The sequence below is a fragment of the Salvelinus namaycush genome, chromosome 10 (assembly GCF_016432855.1).
Source record: "Salvelinus namaycush isolate Seneca chromosome 10, SaNama_1.0, whole genome shotgun sequence".
In the NCBI taxonomy this organism is placed as follows: domain Eukaryota; kingdom Metazoa; phylum Chordata; class Actinopteri; order Salmoniformes; family Salmonidae; genus Salvelinus; species Salvelinus namaycush.
The window spans coordinates 8,580,734-8,601,247 of record NC_052316.1 but is presented as its reverse complement, the minus strand read 5'-3'; the positions used below and the strand labels follow the sequence as shown (position 1 = coordinate 8,601,247).

At 44.1% G+C, this 20,514-nt stretch overlaps 1 protein-coding gene across 1 annotated transcript in view; it reads right to left on the bottom strand.

Annotated features, from left to right (window-relative positions):
* The window catches only part of LOC120055147 (LIM/homeobox protein Lhx8-like), a 51,600-nt gene extending 33,771 nt beyond the window's left edge, over positions 1-17,829 (bottom strand). Inside the window, exon 1 of the mRNA XM_039003071.1 lies at positions 17,800-17,829. Coding sequence (XP_038858999.1) covers positions 17,800-17,829 — 30 coding nt within the window. The remainder of the gene's footprint in view (positions 1-17,799) is intronic.
* Between the last annotated feature and the right edge of the window lie 2,685 nt (positions 17,830-20,514).

The window sequence follows — 20,514 nt, the reverse complement described above, 5'->3', positions numbered from 1 at the left end:
ATTGTTAACGTCCTTGCTAAGGGTGTAAATTCTGGCGGACCTGTTGTCCAGCAATTCCACGTCTAGTCATAGTGACTTGTCTGGGTTATCACATTTTTTCCACTTCTCTTAGCAGAGCTTTTAGAGAGTATTCACGTATGTTTCAGTCGTTATTGAACCCTTCATCACCTTTGTGTTCTGACACTTCGGGTGGATGTGGTGCAGGAACGTAATGATCCGGTCGATTGTAACGGTAGCCGTTTCGTTGGCGACGTACTTTACAGTTATACCCACCACAGTGGGTATTAGTATTGTGGTTTTGTGGTAGAAACTGTTGCTGTGTGTCATCTCTTGACGCTTCAATACCTAACAATGCACCCTCTAACTGGAGTGTGTGCTCCTGTTCAAACTTCAGAACTGGGATGTCAGGGCTCTCAGAGCTGCGCACTTTTGATGCCTCAAAAGCTTTGCGCGTAAACTGTCTGAGTTCAGAGATTGGCAAACCAACTTGGGCGGTAAGGCCCAAGTAGGTAATGAAGTTGGGATACATGTTCAACAGAAACATTTGTTTGAATGGTAACAGCTCTTCCATTCCTGTTTCTGTAAGTAGGCCAAAGTAAGCTGAACGAAGCCTATGATAGTAAGCATGTGGGTGTTCATTCCGAGCTTGTTTGACAGTGTTAGCCAGTGAGCTGTCATGTTTGCGAGTCGCAGAACCACAGAATTAGGCTGAGAGAGGCTGGACTGAGGGCTTGTAGGCCTGTTGTAAGGCAGGTCCTCACCAGACATCACCGGCAACAATGTTGCCTATAGGCACAAACCCACCGTCGCTGGACCAGACAGGATTAGTAAAAAGTGTTCTTCAGGTTTTGTCTCACCAGGGGTGATGGTCAGATTCGCGTTTATCGTTGACGGAATGAGCGTTACACCGAGGCCTGACTCTGGAGCGGGATCGATTTGGAGGTGGAGGGTCCGTCATGGCCTGGGGCGGTGTGTCACAGCATCATCGGGCTGAGCTTGTTGTCATTGCAGGCAATCTCAATGCTGTGCGTTACAGGGAAGACATCCTCCTCCCTCATGTGGTACCCCTCCTGCAGGCTCATCCTGACATGACCCTCCAGCATGACAATGCCACCAGCCATACTGCTCGTTCTGTGCGTGATTTCCTGCAAGACAGGAATGTCAGTGTTCTGCCATGGCCAGCGAAGAGCCCAGATCTCTCACCCATTGAGCACATCTGGGACCTGTTGGATCGGAGGGTGAGTGCTAGGGCCATTCCCCCCAGAAATGTCCGGGAACTTGCAGGTGCCTTGGTGGAAGAGTGGGGTAACATCTCACAGCAAGAACTGGCAAATCTGGTGCAGTCCATGAGGAGGAGATGCACTGCAGTACTTAATGCAGCTGGTGGCCACACCAGATACTGACTGTTATTTTTGATTTTTACCCCCCCTTTTTTCAGAGACACACTAATCCATTTCTGTTAGTCACATGTCTGTGGAACTTGTTCAGTTTATGTCTCAGTTGTTGAATCTTGTTATGTTCATACAAATATTTACACATGTTAAGTTTGCTGAAAATAAACGCAGTTGACAGTGAGAGGTTTCTTTTTTTGCTGAGTTTAGAATGTGTAGACTTTCAAAGATACAATTCTGTCGTCCTATCATCAGTAACAATCTACCAAAACAATGACTGATCTGACATCGTTTTCTTTAAGTACCAACGGACCCTTCCATTTCAGAAATATTGTCTCATTGTTCAACTTTATGATGTTACCATCCTCTAGAGTCTTTCTCTGTGGTAACAAAATGAATATGAACAAAACAGAATATGACAGATGCTTTTGAAAAACCAGTAGATGGAACTTCAAGACAATTTATGCTTGATCCAAATCTTTCCAATTTGGTCCTGCCGTACATACCTACACGTACGCTACGGTCACAAGACGCAGGCCTCCTAATTGTCCCTAGAATTTCTAAGCAAACAGCTGGAGGCAGGGCTTTCTCCTATAGAGCTCCATTTTTATGGAATGGTCTGCCTACCCATGTGAGAGACGCAGACTCGGTCTCAACCTTTAAGTCTTTACTGAAGACTCATCTCTTCAGTAGGTCATATGATTGAGTGTAGTCTGGCCCAGGAGTGTGAAGGTGAACGGAAAGGCTCTGGAGCAACGAACCACCCTTGCTGTCTCTGCCTGGCCGGTTCCCCTCTCTCCACTGGGATTCTCTGCCTCTAACCCTATTACAGGGGCTGAGTCACTGGCTTACTGGTGCTCTTTCATGCCGTCCCTAGGAGGGGTGCGTCACTTGAGTCGGTTGAGTCGCTGACGTGGTCTTCCTGTCTGGGTTTGCGCCCCCCCCCCCCCCCCCCCCCCCCCCCCCTTGGGTTGTGCCGTGGCGCAGATCTTTGTGGGCTATACTCGGCCTTGTCTCAGGATGGTAAGTTGGTGGTTGAAGGTATCCCTCTAGTGGTGTGGGGGCTGTGCATTGGCAAAGTGGGTGGGGTTATATCCTGCCTGTTTGGCCCTGTCCGGGGGTATCATTGGATGGGGCCACAGTGTCTCCTGACCCCTCCTGTCTCAGCCTCCAGTATTTATGCTGCAGTAGTTTATGTGTCGGGGGGCTAGGGTCAGTCTGTTATATCTGGAGTATTTCTCTTGTTTTATTCGGTGTCCTGAGTGAATTTAAGTATGCTCTCTCTAATTATCTCTTTCTCTCTTTCTTTCTTTCTTTCTCTCTCTCGGCGGACCTGAGCCCTAGGACCATGCCCCAGGACTACCTGGCATGATGACTCCTTGCTGTCCCCAGTCCACCTGGCCGTGCTGCTGCTCCAGTTTCAACTGTTCTGCCTGCGGTTATGGAACCCTGACCTGTTCACCGGACGTGCCACCTGTCCCAGACCTGCTGTTTTCAACTCTCTAGAGACAGCAGGAGCGGTAGAGATACTCTCAATGATTGGCTATAAAAAGCCAACTGACATTTACTCCTGAGGTGCTGACTTGTTGCACCCTCGACAACTACTGTGATTTTTATTATTTGACCATGCTGGTCATTTAGGAACATTTGAACATCTTGGCCATGTTCTGTTATAATCTCCACCCGACACAGCCAGAAGAGGACTGGCCACCCCTCATAGCCTGGTTCCTCTCTAGGTTTCTTCCTATGTTTTGGCCTTTCTAGGGGGGTTTTCCTAGCCGCCGTGCTTCTACACCTGCATTGCTTTAGGCTGGGTTTCTGTACAGCACTTTGATATATCAGCTAATGTAAGAAGGGCTATATAAATAAATACATTTGATTAAATACATTTGATCCAAAAATGTGGTTGGAGGATGTGATGCAATCGTGGAGCTCTGGAGGCATGCAGAGGCCAATTTGAGCTCCGTACCGCATCGCCGTGCACCTCCCAAATGTTATAACAATGCGGAGGGCTCCCTACAGCTCCACATTGACATGATTGGTTGACGGTAGGTGAGGGCGGGAGGTCCTGTATAAACACAAATTCACTTCCTTTACAAGAGCTCTGCTCAATAGCTCTGCACCGTTTTAATCTCCTGCCATCTGCAGAGGCCATATCAATTATTTTCTATTTTCAATTTAAGGGCTTTATTGGCATGGGAAACATATGCTAACATTGCCAAAGCAAGTGAAGTAGATAATAAACAAAAGTGAAATAAAAATTAAGAGTTGTAACGGCTCTCGTTGGTGGTAGAAAGAGTAGACCAAGGCGCAGCGTGGAAAGTGTTCATGATTTTAATTCAAAAAACACTTAAACAAAATAACAAAATCAAAAACGCACAGTTCTGTCAGGCAACAGTAACTAAACAGAAAACAAGACCCCACAACCTAATGGTGGGAAAAAGGGCTGCCTAAGTATGATCCCCAATCAGAGACAACGATAGACAGCTGCCTCTGATTGGGAACCACACTCGGCCAAAAACAAAGAAACAGAAAACATAGAATTTCCCACCTGAGTCACACCCTGACCTAACCAAACATAGAGAATAATAAGGATCTCTAAGGTCAGGGCGTGACAAGAGTAGACATTACACTCACAGAAGACATTTCAAATGTCATATTATGTCTATATACAGTGTTGTAACAATGTGCAAATAGTTAAAGTACAAAAGTGAAAATAAATAAACATAAATATGGGTTGTATTTACAATGATGTTTGTGCTTCACTGGTTGCCCTTTTCTTGTAGCAACAGGTCACAAATCTTGCTGCTGTGATGGCACACTGTGGTATTTCACACAGTAGATATGGGAGTTTCTCAAAATTGGGTTTATTTTTCGAATTCTTTGTGGATCTGTGTAATCTGAGGGAATATGTGTCTCTAATATGGTCATACATTTGGGAGGAGGTTAGGAAGTGCAGCTCAGTTTCCACCACATTTTGTGGGCAGTGTGCACATAGTCTGTCTTCTCTTGAGAGGCAGGTCTGCCTACGGCAGCCTTTTTCAATAGCAAGGCTATGCTCAATGAGTCTATACATAGTCAAAGCTTTCCTTAATTTTGGGTCAGTCATAGTGGTCAGGTTTTCCGCCGCTGTGTACTCTCTGTTTAGGGCCACATAGCATTCTAGTTTGCTCTGTTTTTTTGTTAATTATTTCCAATGTGTCAAGTAATTCTCTTTTTGTTTTCTCATGATTTTGTTGGGTCTAATTGTGCTGTTGTCCTGGGACTCTGTGGGGTCTGTTTGTGTTTGTGAATAGAGCCCCAGGACCAGCTTGCTTAGGGGACTCTTCTCCAGGTTAATCTCTCTGTAGGGGATGGCTTTGTTATGGAAGGTTTGGGAATCGCTTCCTTTATGATACTTGTAGAATTTAACGGCTCTTTTCTGGATTTTGATAATTAGCGGGTGTCTGCCTAATTCTGCTCTGCATGCATTATTTGGTGTTTTATGTTGTACACAGAGGATATTTTTGCAAAATTCTGCATGCAGAGTCATTATGTGAATTATTGGTTGGTGAGTGGACCCCAGACCTCACAACCATAAAGGGCAATTTGTTCTATAACTGATTCAAGTATTTTTAGCAAGATCCTAATTGGTATGTCGAATTTTATGTTCCTTTTGATAGCATAGAAGGCCCTTCTTGCCTTGTCTCTCAGCTCGTTCACAGCTTTGTGGAAGTCACCTGTGACGCTAATGTTTAGGCCGAGGTATGTAATAGTTTTTTGTCTGCTCTAGGGCAATGGTGTCTACTTGGAATTGTATTTGTGGTCCTGGTAAGTGGACCTTTTTTGGAACACCATTATTTTTGTCCTACTGAGATTTACTGTCAGGGCCCAGGTCTGACAGAATATGTGCAGAAGATCTAGGTACTGCTGTAGGCCCTCCTTGGTTGGTGACGGAAGCACCAGATCATCAGCAAACAGTAGACATTTTACTTCAGATTCTAGTGGTTGAGGCCGTGTGCTGCAGACTGTTCTAGTGCCATCGCCAATTTGTTTATATATATGTTGATGAGCGTTGCATCCCTGTCTCACCCCACAGCCCTGTGGAAAGAAATGTGTGTGTTTTTTGCCAATTTTAACCGCACACTTGTTGTTTGTGTACATGGATTTTATAATGTCGTATGTTTTCCCCCCAACACCACTTTCCATCAATTTGTATAGCAGACCCTCATGCCAAATCTAGTCAGAAGCTTTTTTGAAATCAACAATGCATGAGAAGACTTTGCCTTTGTTTTGGTTTGATTGTTTGTGAATTAGGGTGTGCAGGGTGAATACGTGTTCTGTCGTACGGTAATTTGGTAAAAAGACAATTTGACATTTGCTCAGTACATTGTTTTCACTGAGGAAATTAACTAGTCTGCTGTTAATGATAATGCAGAGGATTTTCCCAAGGTTGCTGTTGACGCATATCCCATGGTAGTTATTTGGATGAAATTTGTCTCCACTTTTGTGGATTGGGCTGATCAGTCCTTTGTTCCAAATATTGGGGAAGATGCCAGAGCTCAGGATGATGTTAAAGAGTTTAAGTATAGCCAATTGGAATTTGTGGTCTGTATATTTGATCATTTCATTGAGGATACCATCAACACCACAGGCTTTTTTGGGTTGGAGGGTTTGTATTTTGTCCTGTAGTCCACTCAATGTAATTGGAGAATCCAGTGGGTTCTTGTAGTCTTTAATAGTTGATTCTAAGATTTGTATTTGATCATGTATATGTTTTTGCTGTTTGTTCTTTGTTATAGGGCCAAAAAAGATTGGAGAAGTGGTTTACCCATACATCTCTGTTTTGGATAGATAACTCTTCGTGTTGTTTTTTGTTTAGTGTTTTCCAATTTTCCCAGAAGTGGTTAGTGTCTATGGATTCTTCAAATACATTGAGCTGATTTCTGACGTGTTGTTCCTTCTTTTTCCGTAATGTATTTATGTAGTGTTTTAGTTATTCACCATAGTGAAGGCTCAGGTTTTCTGGGTCTCTATGTTTTTGGTTGGATAGGTTTCTCAATTTCTTTCTTGTTTTTTTTGCATTCTTCATCAAATCATTTGTCATTGTTGTTAATTTTCTTAGGTTTTCTGTTTGACATGTTCAGATTTGATAGGGAGGCTGAGGTCAAATATACAGTTTAGGTTTTCTACTTGCGAAGTTTACACCTTCACTATTACATTGGAACGTTTTGTCCAGGAAGTTGTCTAAGGGGATTGAATTTGTTGTTGTCTAATTGTTTTTTGGTACGTTTCCACACTACATTCCTTCCATCTATAGCATTTCTTGATATTATTCAGTTCCTTTGACTTTAATGTCTCATGATTGAGTATTGCTCTGTTCAAGTAGACTGTGATCTTGCTGTTTTCTGATAGGGGTGTCAGTGGGCTGACTGTGAACGCTCTGAGAGACTCTGGGTTGAGGTCAGTGATAAAGTAGTCTCCAGTACTACTGCCAAAAGATGAGCTATAGGTGTACCTATCACAGGAGTCCCCTCGAAGCCTACCTTTGACTATGTACATACCCAGCGTGCGACAGAGCTGCAGGAATAGTGACCCATTTTTGTTGGTTATGTTGTCGCAGTTGCACCTAGGGGGGCATATGGAGGAGGGAATGTTGTCACCTCCAGGTAGGTGTTTTTACCCCCTGTGTGCTGAGGGTGTCAGGTTCTTGTCCAGTTCTGGAATTTATGTTGCCACAGACTAGTACATGTCCATGGGCCTGGAAATGATTGATTTCCCCTCCAGGATGGAGAAGATGTCTTCATTAAAGTATGGGGATTCTAGTGGGTGGGATATACTGTAGGCAGCACACAGGAGGACATTTTTCTCTGTTGAAATTTCTAGCCAAATGTATAATGTTCCTGTTTTGATTAATTTAATAGAGTGAGTTAGGTCTGCTCTATAACAAATTAGCATACCCCCTGAGTCCCTTCCCTGTTTCACACCTGGTAGTTTGGTGGATGGGACTACCAGCTTTCTGTGACCTAGAGGGCAACCAGTAGTACTCTGTGCTGGGAGGTTTCCGCTTGGGGTTGCTCATCTGCGGGGTTGTGTAATGAAGAGGTCTGGTATGACACGTTCGGGGTGGGGGTATCTTTCTCAAGAGAGAGATTATCCTGCTGAGCTATCTCTTTGATAATGTGAAAGTCCAGCTGAAACTGTTTGGGGTTTCCCTGTACCTTTACTGTTCCAGATGTATACACGTTCACATTTGCTGACTCAGAGTCCTCGTTGTCTAGTATCCTGAGTTTCCACCCATCGGTAACATTGTCTGTGGGGATGGTCTGTGTGGAATATTAAGTTGCTTATGTTCCCATTTTTATAACAGTCAGCAAAAAGTGTCTCTTGATTTTCCATAAGGAGTTTCATTTGGTACTCTTTTTGTGCCTTATTGTTTTTTTACATACAGAGGGTACTGTATTTTAATTACCTCTGAACAGCAGGAGGGGGCTTCAAAGGCCTCTGCATTTGGTTGGGGCAGGCTGTGCGACTCTCCTGCCATTGTTGGGCTCAAGGGCTTTGACGCCTCTCACTTCCCACGTCAGTGCTAAATTAAGTTGTATCTCTTTGTCCTAGCAAGCTTGGTAGCCTTAACTTAGCATTCAGTCCTTATAAAGTAAAATATATCATTATAATGTATTTTTCTTCTTGGCTTTTGAAAATAAAAAATTACTTCAGACTCAACATTACTCACTCAGTTCCAGGTTGGATGGTGTTTTCAGGTTTCTGTTTGTTTGCCAGAGCATTTGCTGTATAGCTTGGGAATAATAATCATTGGTATTAGGAAGCCTTCCAGGTAATTCCGTCCAAAATCAGGTTGTAGGTTGGGAGTTTTGATTTGGAGTGAAGGTTATGTTGTGGAGGGTAGCATCCTGTATATGTCCCTTCCAAAAAATCTAAGTTTATCTAACTCTAAATCTATCTTTTGGTAAAAACATGCTGAACATGTTGGGACCTCATCTGCTCATCACCGTAAATGCTGTGCGGCCAATGCAGACGTCAGATTGACCTTGCAGCGCCTTTTAGGCTTAAAAGCGCTACATGGCCAATCCAACGTTTGCATCGTCCGTGCAGCATTTATGGTTATATGGCCTCTGCAGAAGTTAGGGTATTAATACTTATTGTGCTTAGCCGAGCAGTGCAGAGCTGTTGTGAAGGAAGTGTCAAGGAAGTGAGTTTGTGTTTATACAGGACCTCCCCGCCCTCACCTACCGTCAACCAATCACGTCAATGCGGAGCTATACAGAGCAAGTATACAGAGCAAGTGGGGCAGCAGGTAGCCTAGTGGTTAGAGTGTTGGGTCAGTAACCGAAAGGTTACTGGATAGAATCCCCGAGATGACAAGGTAAAAATATGTCGTTCTACTGGACTCCCCAGTAGTCCGTCATTGTAAATAAGAATTAGTTCTTAACTAACTTGCCTAGTTAAATAAAGGTTAAAAAATAAAAGTATGCCGTGTCGATCTCGCAACGGAGCCTTCAAACCCAATAGCCTACTGATGATAGATCAGCTCCTAGAGCAGTGATATTCAAAGTCGTAAAAAAAATTTGGAACAAAAATTAAGAGTACAGATTATTCCATGGGACAATGTTTTTGAGAAACATAATTTGAGGGGAAAAAATTATATTGAGTAAATGTATTTACTGGTTTCTTTGAGATGAAAATGCATTAGAGTTGAATGATATTTGTTGATGTAAAAAATCGACAAATACCAAAAAATTTGCCAATTTTTTTATTTAGGTTGGGGTGGGGAGAAATTCTTTGTCACGTTCTGACCTTTATTTCCTTTGTTTTGTCTTTATTTAGTATGTTCAGGGCGTGAGTTGGGGTGGGCAGTCCATGTGTGCTTTTCTATGTTGGGGTTTTGTGTTCGGCCTGGTATGATTCTCAATCAGAGGCAGCTGTCAATCGTTGTCCCTGATTGAGAATCATACTTAGGTAGCCTGGGTTTCACTTTTGTTTTGTGGGTGTTTGTTTCCATGTCAGTGTTTGTCGCCACACGGTACTGTTTCGTTTGATCATTCGTTTATTGTTTTTGTTCCTGTGTTCAGTTTTGGATTTATATTAAAGATATGAACACTTACCACGCTGCGCTTTGGTCCGATCCTTCTACCACCACAGACGATCGTTACAGAAACACCCACCAAAAAAGGACCAAGCAGCGTGGTAACGGGCAGCAGCAGCAGCGGCAGCAGCGGGCGAAATCTGAAGAGGAATGGACATGGGAGGACATTCTAAATGGCAAGGGATGTTACACATGGGAGGAGATTCTGTCTGGAAGGGATCGCCTGCCATGGGAACAGGTGGAGGCAGCCAGGAGAGCGGAGGTAGTCGCTAAAGGGAACCGGCGTTACGAGGGAGCACGGCTGGCAAGGAAGCCCGAGAGGCAGCCCCAAAAATGTCTTGGGGGGGCACACGGGGACTGGTGTTAAGCCAGGTAGGAGACCTGAGCCAACTCCCCGTGCTTACCGTGGAGAGCGTCGTACCGGGCAGGCACCGTGTTATGCGGTGGAGCGAACGGTGTCCCTGGTGCGTGTGCATAGCTCGGTGTGGTACATTCCAGCTCCTCGTATCGTCCGGGCTAGAGTGGGCATCGAGCCAGGTGTCATGAAGCTGGCTCAGCGCATCTGGTCTTCAGTGCGTCTCCTCGGGCCGGTGTACATGGCACCAGCCTTACGCATGGTGTCCCCGGTTCGCCAGCACAGCCCAGTGCGGGCTATTCCACCTCGCCGCACTGGCCTGGCTACGGGGAGCATTCAACCAGGTAAGGTTGGGCAGGCTCGGTGCTCGAGACCTCCTGTGCGCCTTCACGGTCCGGTCTATCCGGTGCCACCTCCTCGCACCAGCCCAGTACCACCAGTGCCAACACCACGCATCAGGCTTCCTGTGCGTCTCCAGAGCCCTGTACGTCCTGTTCCTGCTCCTCGCACTCGCCCTGAGGTGCGTGCCCCCAGCCCGGTACCACCAGTGCCTGCACCACGCACCAGGCCTACTGTGCGCCTCCCGGGTCCAGTATGCCCTGTTCCTGCTCCCCGCACTCGCCCTGAGGTGCGTGTTCCCTGCCCGGTACCACCTGTTCCGGCACCACGCACTAGGCCTACTGTGCGCCTCAGCAGGCCAGAGCTGCCCGTCTGCCCAGCGCCGCCTGAGCTGCCCGTCTGTCCAGCGCCGCCTGAGCTGCCCGTCTGTCCAGCGCCGCCTGAGCTGGCCGTCTGTCCAGCGCCGCCTGAGCTGTCCGTCTGTCCAGCGCCGCCTGAGCTGTCCGTCTGTCCAGCGCTGTCTGAGCTGCCCGTCTGTCCAGAGCCGTCAGAGCCGCCCGCCAGTCAGGAGCCGCCAGAGCCGCCCAGTCAGGAGCCGCCAGAGCCGCCCGCCAGTCAGGAGCCGCCAGAGCCGCCCGCCAGTCAGGAGCCGCCAGAGCCGCCCGCCAGTCAGGAGCCGCCAGAGCCGTCCTTCAGTCCGGAGCTGCCTTTCAGTCCAGAGCTGTCCTTCAGTTCGGAGCTGCCCCTCAGTCCAGAGCTGCCCCTCAGTCCAGAGCTGCCCCTCAGTCCAGAGGCGCCCCTCAGTCCAGAGGCGCCCCTCAGTCCAGAGGCGCCCCTCAGTCCAGAGGCGCCCCTCAGTCCAGAGGCGCCCCTCAGTCCAGTGGGGCCCTTTAGTTGGGTTCCCAGGCCAAGGTCCTCGCCGTTCCTAGGAGGCCACTAAAGCGGACAAAGACAATGGTGGAGTGGGGTCCACGTCCAGCGCCAGAGCCGCCACCGCGGACAGATGCCCACCCAGACCCTCCCCTATAGGTTCAGGTTTTGCGTCCGGAGTCTGCACCTTGGGGGGGGGGGGGTACTGTCACGTTCTGACCTTTATTTCCTTTGTTTTGTCTTTATTTAGTATGGTCAGGGCGTGAGTTGGGGTGGGCAGTCTATGTGTGTTTTTCTGTTGGGGTTTTGTGTTCGGCCTGGTATGATTCTCAATCAGAGGCAGCTGTCAATCGTTGTCCCTGATTGAGAATCATACTTAGGTAGCCTGGGTTTCACTTTTGTTTTGTGGGTGTTTGTTTCCGTGTCAGTGTTTGTCGCCACACGGTACTGTTTTGTTTGATCATTCGTTTATTGTTTTTGTTCCTGTGTTCAGTTTTGGATTTATATTAAAGACATGAACACCTACCACGCTGCGCTTTGGTCCGATCCTTCTACCACCACAGACGATCGTTACATTCTTGGGGATATAATGGGGTCCCCGGAAATTCTGGTGCCAAAAAAAGAAGTCACTGCTGAAAATGTTTGAATACCACTGTTCTAGAGAAATATTATCACCTATGGTTACAAATATTGAGGCTTATTCTAATGCTTACCCTATAATAATGTACTACATCAAGATTTGGCACATCATTGCGCACATGTTACACATCACGAAATATATCAAGGCAAAAATTACAGTAATTTTAATACAGTAATCTCGGTTTTCATTTGGAGCATCTATATCTTTCACTAGATATGCAAAGAAATTGGTAACTTTGTATTATTATCAGTAGCAATGTTTCCATGAACTTGTCCAGTGATATTTCTTTCGACATTTAAGTTCGGACAGAAAATAGATGCCACAATTGCCTGCATGCTAGGGTGTGTTTCTATTCAGCCCAACTATCTTGTGTAGATAAATAACATGTATTTTATTGCAATACAAATGTAGTGGTTGAAGTTTTTCCATTACCCTTTTAAGCAAACAAATCCGCGGTAGGTTCGAGGGCATATCTGTTTCATGTCTCACGTAGGCCTAGGTCGTGAAAGCCAGCATGGCTAGAATGTAATAATTGACTAATATTGGCCATATTCTAATAATTATCATGTGCCAACTTGTCCCCACGGTATGTGCCATGGTGAAACCTCCACACCTGTAAATCTGAAATAGTTGATGGTGAAACTTGCCAGCCAACCAGAATAGTAAGACAAACCAATTTAGGCATTCTTGAAAGTCAAGACAATTCTTGTCCTGCAAAAAAACGTTATTTCATAACCTAGTTGAAAAAAATGATTTTGCAAGCAGTAGACATTTACAATAAAATGTGTAGGGGAGCTACACTATATATACAACAGTATGTGGACACCCCTTCAAATTAGCGGATACGGATATTCAAGCCACACCCGTCGCTGACAGTTGTATAAAATCGAGCACACAACCATGCAATCTCCATAGACAAAAATGGCAGTATAATACCTTACTGAAGAGCTCAGTGACTTTCAACGTTCGACCATCATAGGATGCCACTTTTCCAACAAGTCAGTTCGTCAAATTTCTGCCCTTCTAGTGCTGCCCCGGTAAACTGTACAGTTGAAGTCGGAAGTTAACATACACCTTAGCCAAATACATTTAAACTCAGTTTTTCACTTTTCCTGACATATAATCCGAGTACAAATTCCCTGTCTTAGGTCAGTTAGGATCACCACTTTATTTAAGAATGTGAAATGTTTATTTCTTTCATCACATTCCCAGTGGGTCAAAAGTTTACATACACTCAATTCGTATTTGGTAGTATTGCCTTTAAATTGTTAACTTGGTTCAAACGCTTCGGGTAGCCTTCCACAAGCTTCCCACAATAAGTTGGGTGAATTCTGGCCCATTCCTCCTGACAGAGCTGGTGTAATTGAGTCAGGTTTGTAGGCCTCCTTGCTCGCACACGCTTTTTCAGTTCTGCCCACAAATTTTCTATAGTTTTGAGGTCAGGGCTTTGTGATGACCACTCCAATACCTTGACTTTGTTGTCCTTAAGCCATTTTGCCACAACTTTGGAAGTATGCTTGGGGTCATTGTCCATTTGGAAGACCCATTTACAACCAAGCTTTAACTTCCTGACTGATGTCTTGAGATGTTGCTTCAATATATCCACATAATTTTCCTGCCTCATGATGCCATCTATTTTGTGAAGTGCACCAGTCCCTCCTGCATCAAAGTACCCCCACAACATGATGCTGCCACCCCCGTGCTTCATGGTTGGGAGGGTGTTCTTCGGTTTGCAAGCCTCCCCCTTTTTCCTCCAAACATAACGATGGTCATTATGGCCAAACAGTTCTATTTGTGTTTCATCAGACAAGAGGACATTTCTCAAAAAAGTATGATCTTTGTCCCCATGTGCAGTTGCAAACTGTAGTCTGTTTTTTTTATGGCGGTTTTGGAGCAGTGGCATCTTCCTTGCTGAGCGGCATTTCAGGTTATGTCGATATAGGACTCGTTTTACTGAAGAAATGTATATTTTTGTACCTGTTTCCTCCAGCATCTTCACAATGTCCTTTGCTGTTGTTCTGGGATTGATTTGCACTTTTTGCACCCAAGTACTGTACGTTAATCTCTAGGAGACAGAACGCGTCTCCTTCCTGAACGGTTTATACTTGCGTACTATTGTTTGTACAGATGAACGTCGTACCTTCAGGCGTTTGGAAATTGCTCCCAAGGATGAACCAGACTTGTGGTCTACAATTTTTTTTCTGAGGTCTTGGCTGATTTCTTTTGATTTTCCCATGATGTCAAGCAAAGAGGCACTGAGTTCGAAGGTAGACCTTGAAATACATCCACAGGTACACCTGCAATTGACTCGAATTATGTAAATTAGCCTATCAGAAGCTTCTAAAGCAATGACATCATTTTCTGGAATTTTCCAAGCTGTTTAAAGGCACAGTCAACTTGGTGTATGCAAACTTCTGACCCACTGGAATTGTGATACAATGAATTATAAGTAAAATAATCTGTAAACAATTGTTGGAAAATTACTTGTGTCATGCACAAAGTAGATGTTCTAACCGACTTGCCGAAACTATAGTTTGCTAACAAGAAATTTGTGGAGTGGTTGAAAAACTAATTTTATTGACTCCAACCTAAGTGTATGTAAACCTCCGACTTACATTTAAGTCATTTAGCAGACGCTCTTATCCAGAGCGACTTACAAATTGGAAAGTTCATACATATTCATCCTGGTCCCCCCGTGGGAATTGAACCCTGGTCCCCCCGTGGGAATTGAACCCACAACCCTGGCGTTGCAAGCACCATGCTCTACCAACTGAGCCACACAGGACCAAGGGACTTCAACTGTAAGTGCTGTTATTGTGAAGCAGAAACATCCAGGATCAACAATGACTCAGCCATGAAGTGGTAGGCCACACAAGCTCACAGAACAGGACCACCGAGAGCTGAAGCGCGCAGTGCGTAAAAATAATCTGTCCTCGGTTGCAACACTCACTACCGAGTTCCAAACTGCCTCTGAAAGCAACGTCAGCACAATAACTGTTGGTCGGGAACTTCGTGAAATGTGTTTCCATGGCTGAGCAGCCGCACACAGGCCTAAGATCACCATGCACAATGCCAAGTGCCGGCTGGAGTGGTGTAAAGCTCACTTCCATTGGACTCTGGAGCAGTGGAAACACGTTCTCTGGAGTGATGAATCACACGTCACCATCTGGCAGTCTGACGAACGAAACTGGGTTTGGCGGATGCCAGGAGAACCCTGCCTGCCCCAAATGCATAGTGTCAACTGTAAAGTTTGGTGGAGGATGAATAATGGCGTGGGGCTGTTTTTCATGGATCAGGCTAGGCTCCTTAGTTCCAGTGAAGGGAAATATTAACACCACAGCATACAATGACATTCTAGACGATTCTGTGCTTCCAACTTTGTGGCAACAGTTTGGGGAAGGCCCTTTCCTGTTTCAGCATGACAATGCCCTCGTGCACCAAGCGAGGTCCATACAGAAATGGTTTGTCGAGATGAAGAACTTGACTGACCTGCACAGAGCCCTGACCTCAACCCCATTGAACATCTTTGGGATGAATTGGAACACCGACTGCGAGCCAGGCCTAATTGCGCAACATCAGTGCGCAACATCAGTGCCCAACCTCACTAATGCTCTTGTGGCTGAATGGAAGCAAGTCCCAGCAACAATGTTCCAACATGTAGTGAAAAGCCTTCCCAGAAGAGTGGAGGCTGTTATAGCAGCAAAGGGTGGACCAACTCCGTATTAATGCCCATGATTTTGGAATGAGATGTTCGACGAGCAGCTCTCCACATACTTTTGGTCATGTAGTGTATATAGTTACACGGTGACATCACGTGCCCCGTGTAGGCCTACTTCCAAAATGATTTGGCAATCCTCATATATACAAAAAAACACAGTCGTTAAATAACAAGCGCTTTCAAGAGCAACCTTAGCAAGAATAGTTTAGGGAAACAGCTCTGAGATTTAACAATGCTCCTACAAAGGTTCTAACGATGAACTTAAATAACAAGGACTTTCAAGAGCAACCTTAGTAACAATGATTTTGGGAAACAGCTCAGAGATTTAACAATGCTCCTACAAAGGTTCTAACGATGAACATAGCCTTAATGCTTTTGGGGAACCGGGCACAGTCACACACACAACCAAATGTAAGTGTAGTAGATTATTTGAGATTCCTCTAAGAATTTGATTGAAACAAAACATTGTCATTATATCAATAGTTTTATTCAAGGGGTTTTGAACAGATAATAATTCAGCTTGATCAAATCAAGATTACGGTGCAAGATTTGGAGCATCATTGATAATAGAAACTACAAGCATTGGCCAAAAAGGAGTTTCTAAAATCCCATAATTTGCTACTTCCTTGCTTTCTTTCAAACTTTGGGGCTTCAACTACTTATTTGTTTCATTGAAATGAGGCCAAATTGTGGTGGTTTATAATTGAAACAATGACTTTGGCATGACCTTTTCTCCTTGATGTGAATGGTTCCTCGTTGAGGCTCAAGGGGGCCTGGTGTTGACTGGGGGCCGATGAGGGATTCAGTAGAAATCACGGCGGTGAAAATGGCAGTGGCAAAAGGGCTCTGATTGCATCAGGACAGCATGCAAGGTGGTGCGACGTACTCGGGCCCAATCAGGGCGACGTGGGGGAAAAAGTGCCCTTATCAGCCAGTAATGGCCCACTTGACAATCACACAGGCACAAAACTGCTCTATTTAACACTGATTGCAAAGACTGGTTGCCCCCCCCCCCCTTCATCCCCAAACCGCATGACTCCTCTAGATCTCCCTGCTACCCCTCCCCCAGCTTAAAGCCAAGCCGCCCCTCCTGAAAGGAATTTATAATCACCCCACATCTATTTGCAGGCTAATTGTTATTTTAAGAATTATATTAGACGTTTATTTCCAGGGAAATGTCGGCCTTGATTACTATGTTTAATATGGGCATTGGAGGTATTCATACACACACACTGTACCTCTCGAGTCCACCAACTTGACGAGAGGGGAACGTTAAATACATATTTGTCTGTCTTTCTGCCCGTCTGTCTGTATGTCTGCCTATCTGTCCATGTCTGTCTACCTGGCTATCTGTCTGTTTGTTTGTCTGTCTGTCAATCTGCCCATGTTTGTCTGTCTGTCTGGTTGTCTGCCCATCTGCCAGTGTCTGTCTGTCTGTCTATGATTCCTGCTTCTACACTAGCCTCCAAGTTAGAGAAGCAGTCCAGTAACTGCAGGGTTGATGGTTTGAATCCCAGGGTTAGATGGGAAATCTGTTAGGAGTATGAGATGGCAACCAGAGAATTGCTAGCATCAGAATATCGAGTGCCACCTACTGCCATTGTGCCCTTCTGTCAAGTTAGTTGTTGATCATTGCTAGATCAGTTTAAGTCAAATCCGTAACTAGGCCACTCAAGAACATCCAATGTTGTCTTGGTTGTCTTGTGTTTCAGGTTATTGTCCTGCTGAAAGGTGAATTCGTCTCCCAGTGTCTGTTGGAAAGCAGACTGAACCAAGTTTTCCTCCATTATTTTGCCTGTGCTTATAACTGTATCCTGTTTCTGTCTATCCTAAAAAAAAACTCCCTAGTCCTTGCCGATGACAAGCATACCCATAACATGATGCAGCCACCACCATGCTTGAAAATATGAACAGTGGTACTCAGTCGTGTTGGATTTGCCCGAAACATAATGCTTTGTATTCAGAACAAAAATGATATTTTTTGCCACATTTTTTTACAGTATTACTTAAGTGCCTTGTTGCAAACAGATGCATGTTTTGGAATATTTTTATTGTGTAAAGGCTTCCTTGTTTTCACTCTGTCATTTAGGTTAGTTTTGTGGAGTAACTACAATATTGTTGCTCCATTGTCAGTTTTCTCGAATCACAACCATTAAACTCTGTAACTGTTTTAAAATCACCATTGTCCTCATGGTGAAATCTCTAAAGAGTTCCTTCCTCTCCGGACACCGAGTTAGGAAGGACGCCTGTGTCTTTGTAGTGATTTGGTGTATTGATACATCATCCAAAGTGTAATTAATAACTTCACCAAGCTCAAAGGGATATTCAGCATCTGCTTTTTTAAATTTTTATACATCTACCAATCGGTGCCCTTCTTTATAAGGCATTGACAAACCTCACCTTGTGGTTGAATCTGTCCTTGAAATGCATTACTCGTTTGAGGGACCTTACAGATAATTGTATGTGTGCGGTACAGAGTTGGGGTAGTCATTCAAAAATCATGTTAACCACTTTTATTGAACACAGGACGCATCCATGCAACTTATTATTCGATTTGTTAAGTACATTCTTACTCCTGAACTTATTTAGGCCTGGCATCAGTGGCGACCTGTCATTCAGGGCAGGTGGGCCAGAACCCCACCTGTTTTGAGCCCCACATTTTTTGCAAAAAAAAAAAACGGCTTGCCTGTTTTGCATGTTATTTTGGCATTAATACGTGTCACATATCAGTTTGCAAACTGTTCTATTTTTGTTTCATCAGACCAGAGGACATTTCTCCAATAAGTACGATCTTTGTCCCCATGTGCAGTTGAAACCGTAGTCTGGCTTTTTATGGCGGTTTTGGAGCAGTGGCTTCTTCCTTGCTGAGCAGCCTTTCAGGTTATGTCGATATAGGACTCGTTTTACTGTGGATATAGATATTTTTGTACCTGTTTCCTCCAGCATCTTCACAAGGTCCTTTGCTGTTGTTCTGGGATTGATTTGCACTTTTCAAACCAAAGTACGTTCATCTCTAGGAGACAGAACACGTCTCCTTCCTGAGCAGTATGATGGCTGCGTGGTCCCATGGTGTTTATACTTGCATACTATTGTTTGTACAGATGAACGTGGTAACTTCAGGCGTTTGGAAATTGCTCCCAAGGTTGAACCAGACTTGTGGAGGTCTACAATTAGTTTTCTGAGGTCCTGGCTGATTTCTTTTGATTTTCTGATGATGACAAGCAAAGAGGCACTGAGTTTGAAGGTAGGCCTTGAAATACATCCTCAGGTACACCTCCAATTGACTCAAATTATGTCAATTAGCATATGAGAAGCTTCTAAGGCCATGACATAATTTTCTGGAATTTTCCAAGCTGTTTAAAGGCACAGTCAACTTCGTGTATGCAAACTTCTGACCCACTGGAATTGTGACACAGTGAATTATAAGTGAAATAATCTGTCTGTAAACAATTATTGGAAAAATTACTTGTGACATGCACAAAGTAGATGTCCTAACCGACTTGCCAAAACTATAGTTTGTTAACAAGAAATTTGTGGAGTGGTTGAAAAATGAGTTTTAATGACTCCAACCTAAGTGTATGTAAACTTCCGACTTCAACTGTATGTGTCTTATACCTGGAACAGGCAATGTACATACTGACTCACCATAAAGGGAATCATTTTGGTACCACATCCTTTTACAATACTTGGATTTTACAGTACTTGCAAATACTCTAACTATTTCAACTATGTTATAATTACCAAATTAGGCACTAGCTAAGTCAAGGAATCTAGAGATAAGAGCAGACTTCATTACTGCTCCTCTGTGCTCTCAATATCTAACTAGAAAACAAAAACCAATCAAAATAGCTTGATATTGAATTTATATACAGTACCAGTCAAATGTTTGGATATACTTCTTCGAGGGTTTTTCTTTATTTTGGCTATTTTCTACATTGTAGAATAATAGTGAAGACATCAAAACTATAAAATAACACACATGGAATCATGTGGTAACTTTTTTGGTGACTGCATGATTCCATGTGTGTTATTTCATAGTTTTGATGTCTTCACTATTATTTTACAATGTAGAAAATAGTACAAATAAAGAAAAACCCTTGAATGAGTAGGTGTGTCCTAACTTTTGACTGGTAGTGTATTTCAATGTTATTGAGACGTAAATGAATAGATTTATTAGCATAATTATGATCAAATATGATATTACAATTATAGGAATATTTTAAATATTTTCTTGTGTATCTTATATACTTATGTAAATAAGGTATTTCTATTTATTTATTTTTTATAAATTAGCAAACATTTCTAAATACCTGTTTTTGCTTTGTCATTTTGGGGTAATGTGTGTAGAATGAGGAAAAATATAATTCAATCAATTTTAGAATAAGGCTGTAACGTAACAAAATGTGGAAAAAGGGAAGGGGTCTGAATACTTTCTGAATGCACTGTACGAGTATGGGCTGTGAGGGTGAAGAAGATGCTGAACTCAGTAGCTCATGCTCTTCAACCATTGACAAACTGGGATCACAAGCATTTCCTACACATTTGCCAGAATTGCCCTTTGGCCAGTCCATCCCTGCCTGGAGGGCTGCAGAATGTGCAGGCTCCTGTCTCAACCTAGCACAAAAACAACTAATCAACACCCATACCTTGATTGGCTGGCCTCTAGGGTCAGTGAGGATTATTGTCATCATACTGTAAGCCACAAACATTCGTATAAGACCTATGGCTCTATCTACTGGTCAACTGCTGCACTGCAGAGGCCTCTTCAGCAAACAGCTGCTCTCTGACAGTAGCGAGAGGCATTTCTTAAGGACCAGGAACTGTTCCTGAGCAAAGATTGGCAACCTTGATCAAAGAGACAGACACAGGCTCTGTCTGGCAGAGATAGATTACATCATATTCCTAATTACATCTTTTCATATTGTGTGGAATGGACCATAGATGTGGAGCTCGGTGACCTGTTGTGTTGGGTGGCAGGTAGCTTATTGGTTAAGAGCATTGGGCCAGTAATTGAAAGGTTGTTGGTTTGAATCCCTACAACCAACTAGGTGACAATCAGTCTATATGCCGTTGAGCAAGGCACTTAACCCTAATTGCTCCAGGGTTGCTGTTGTT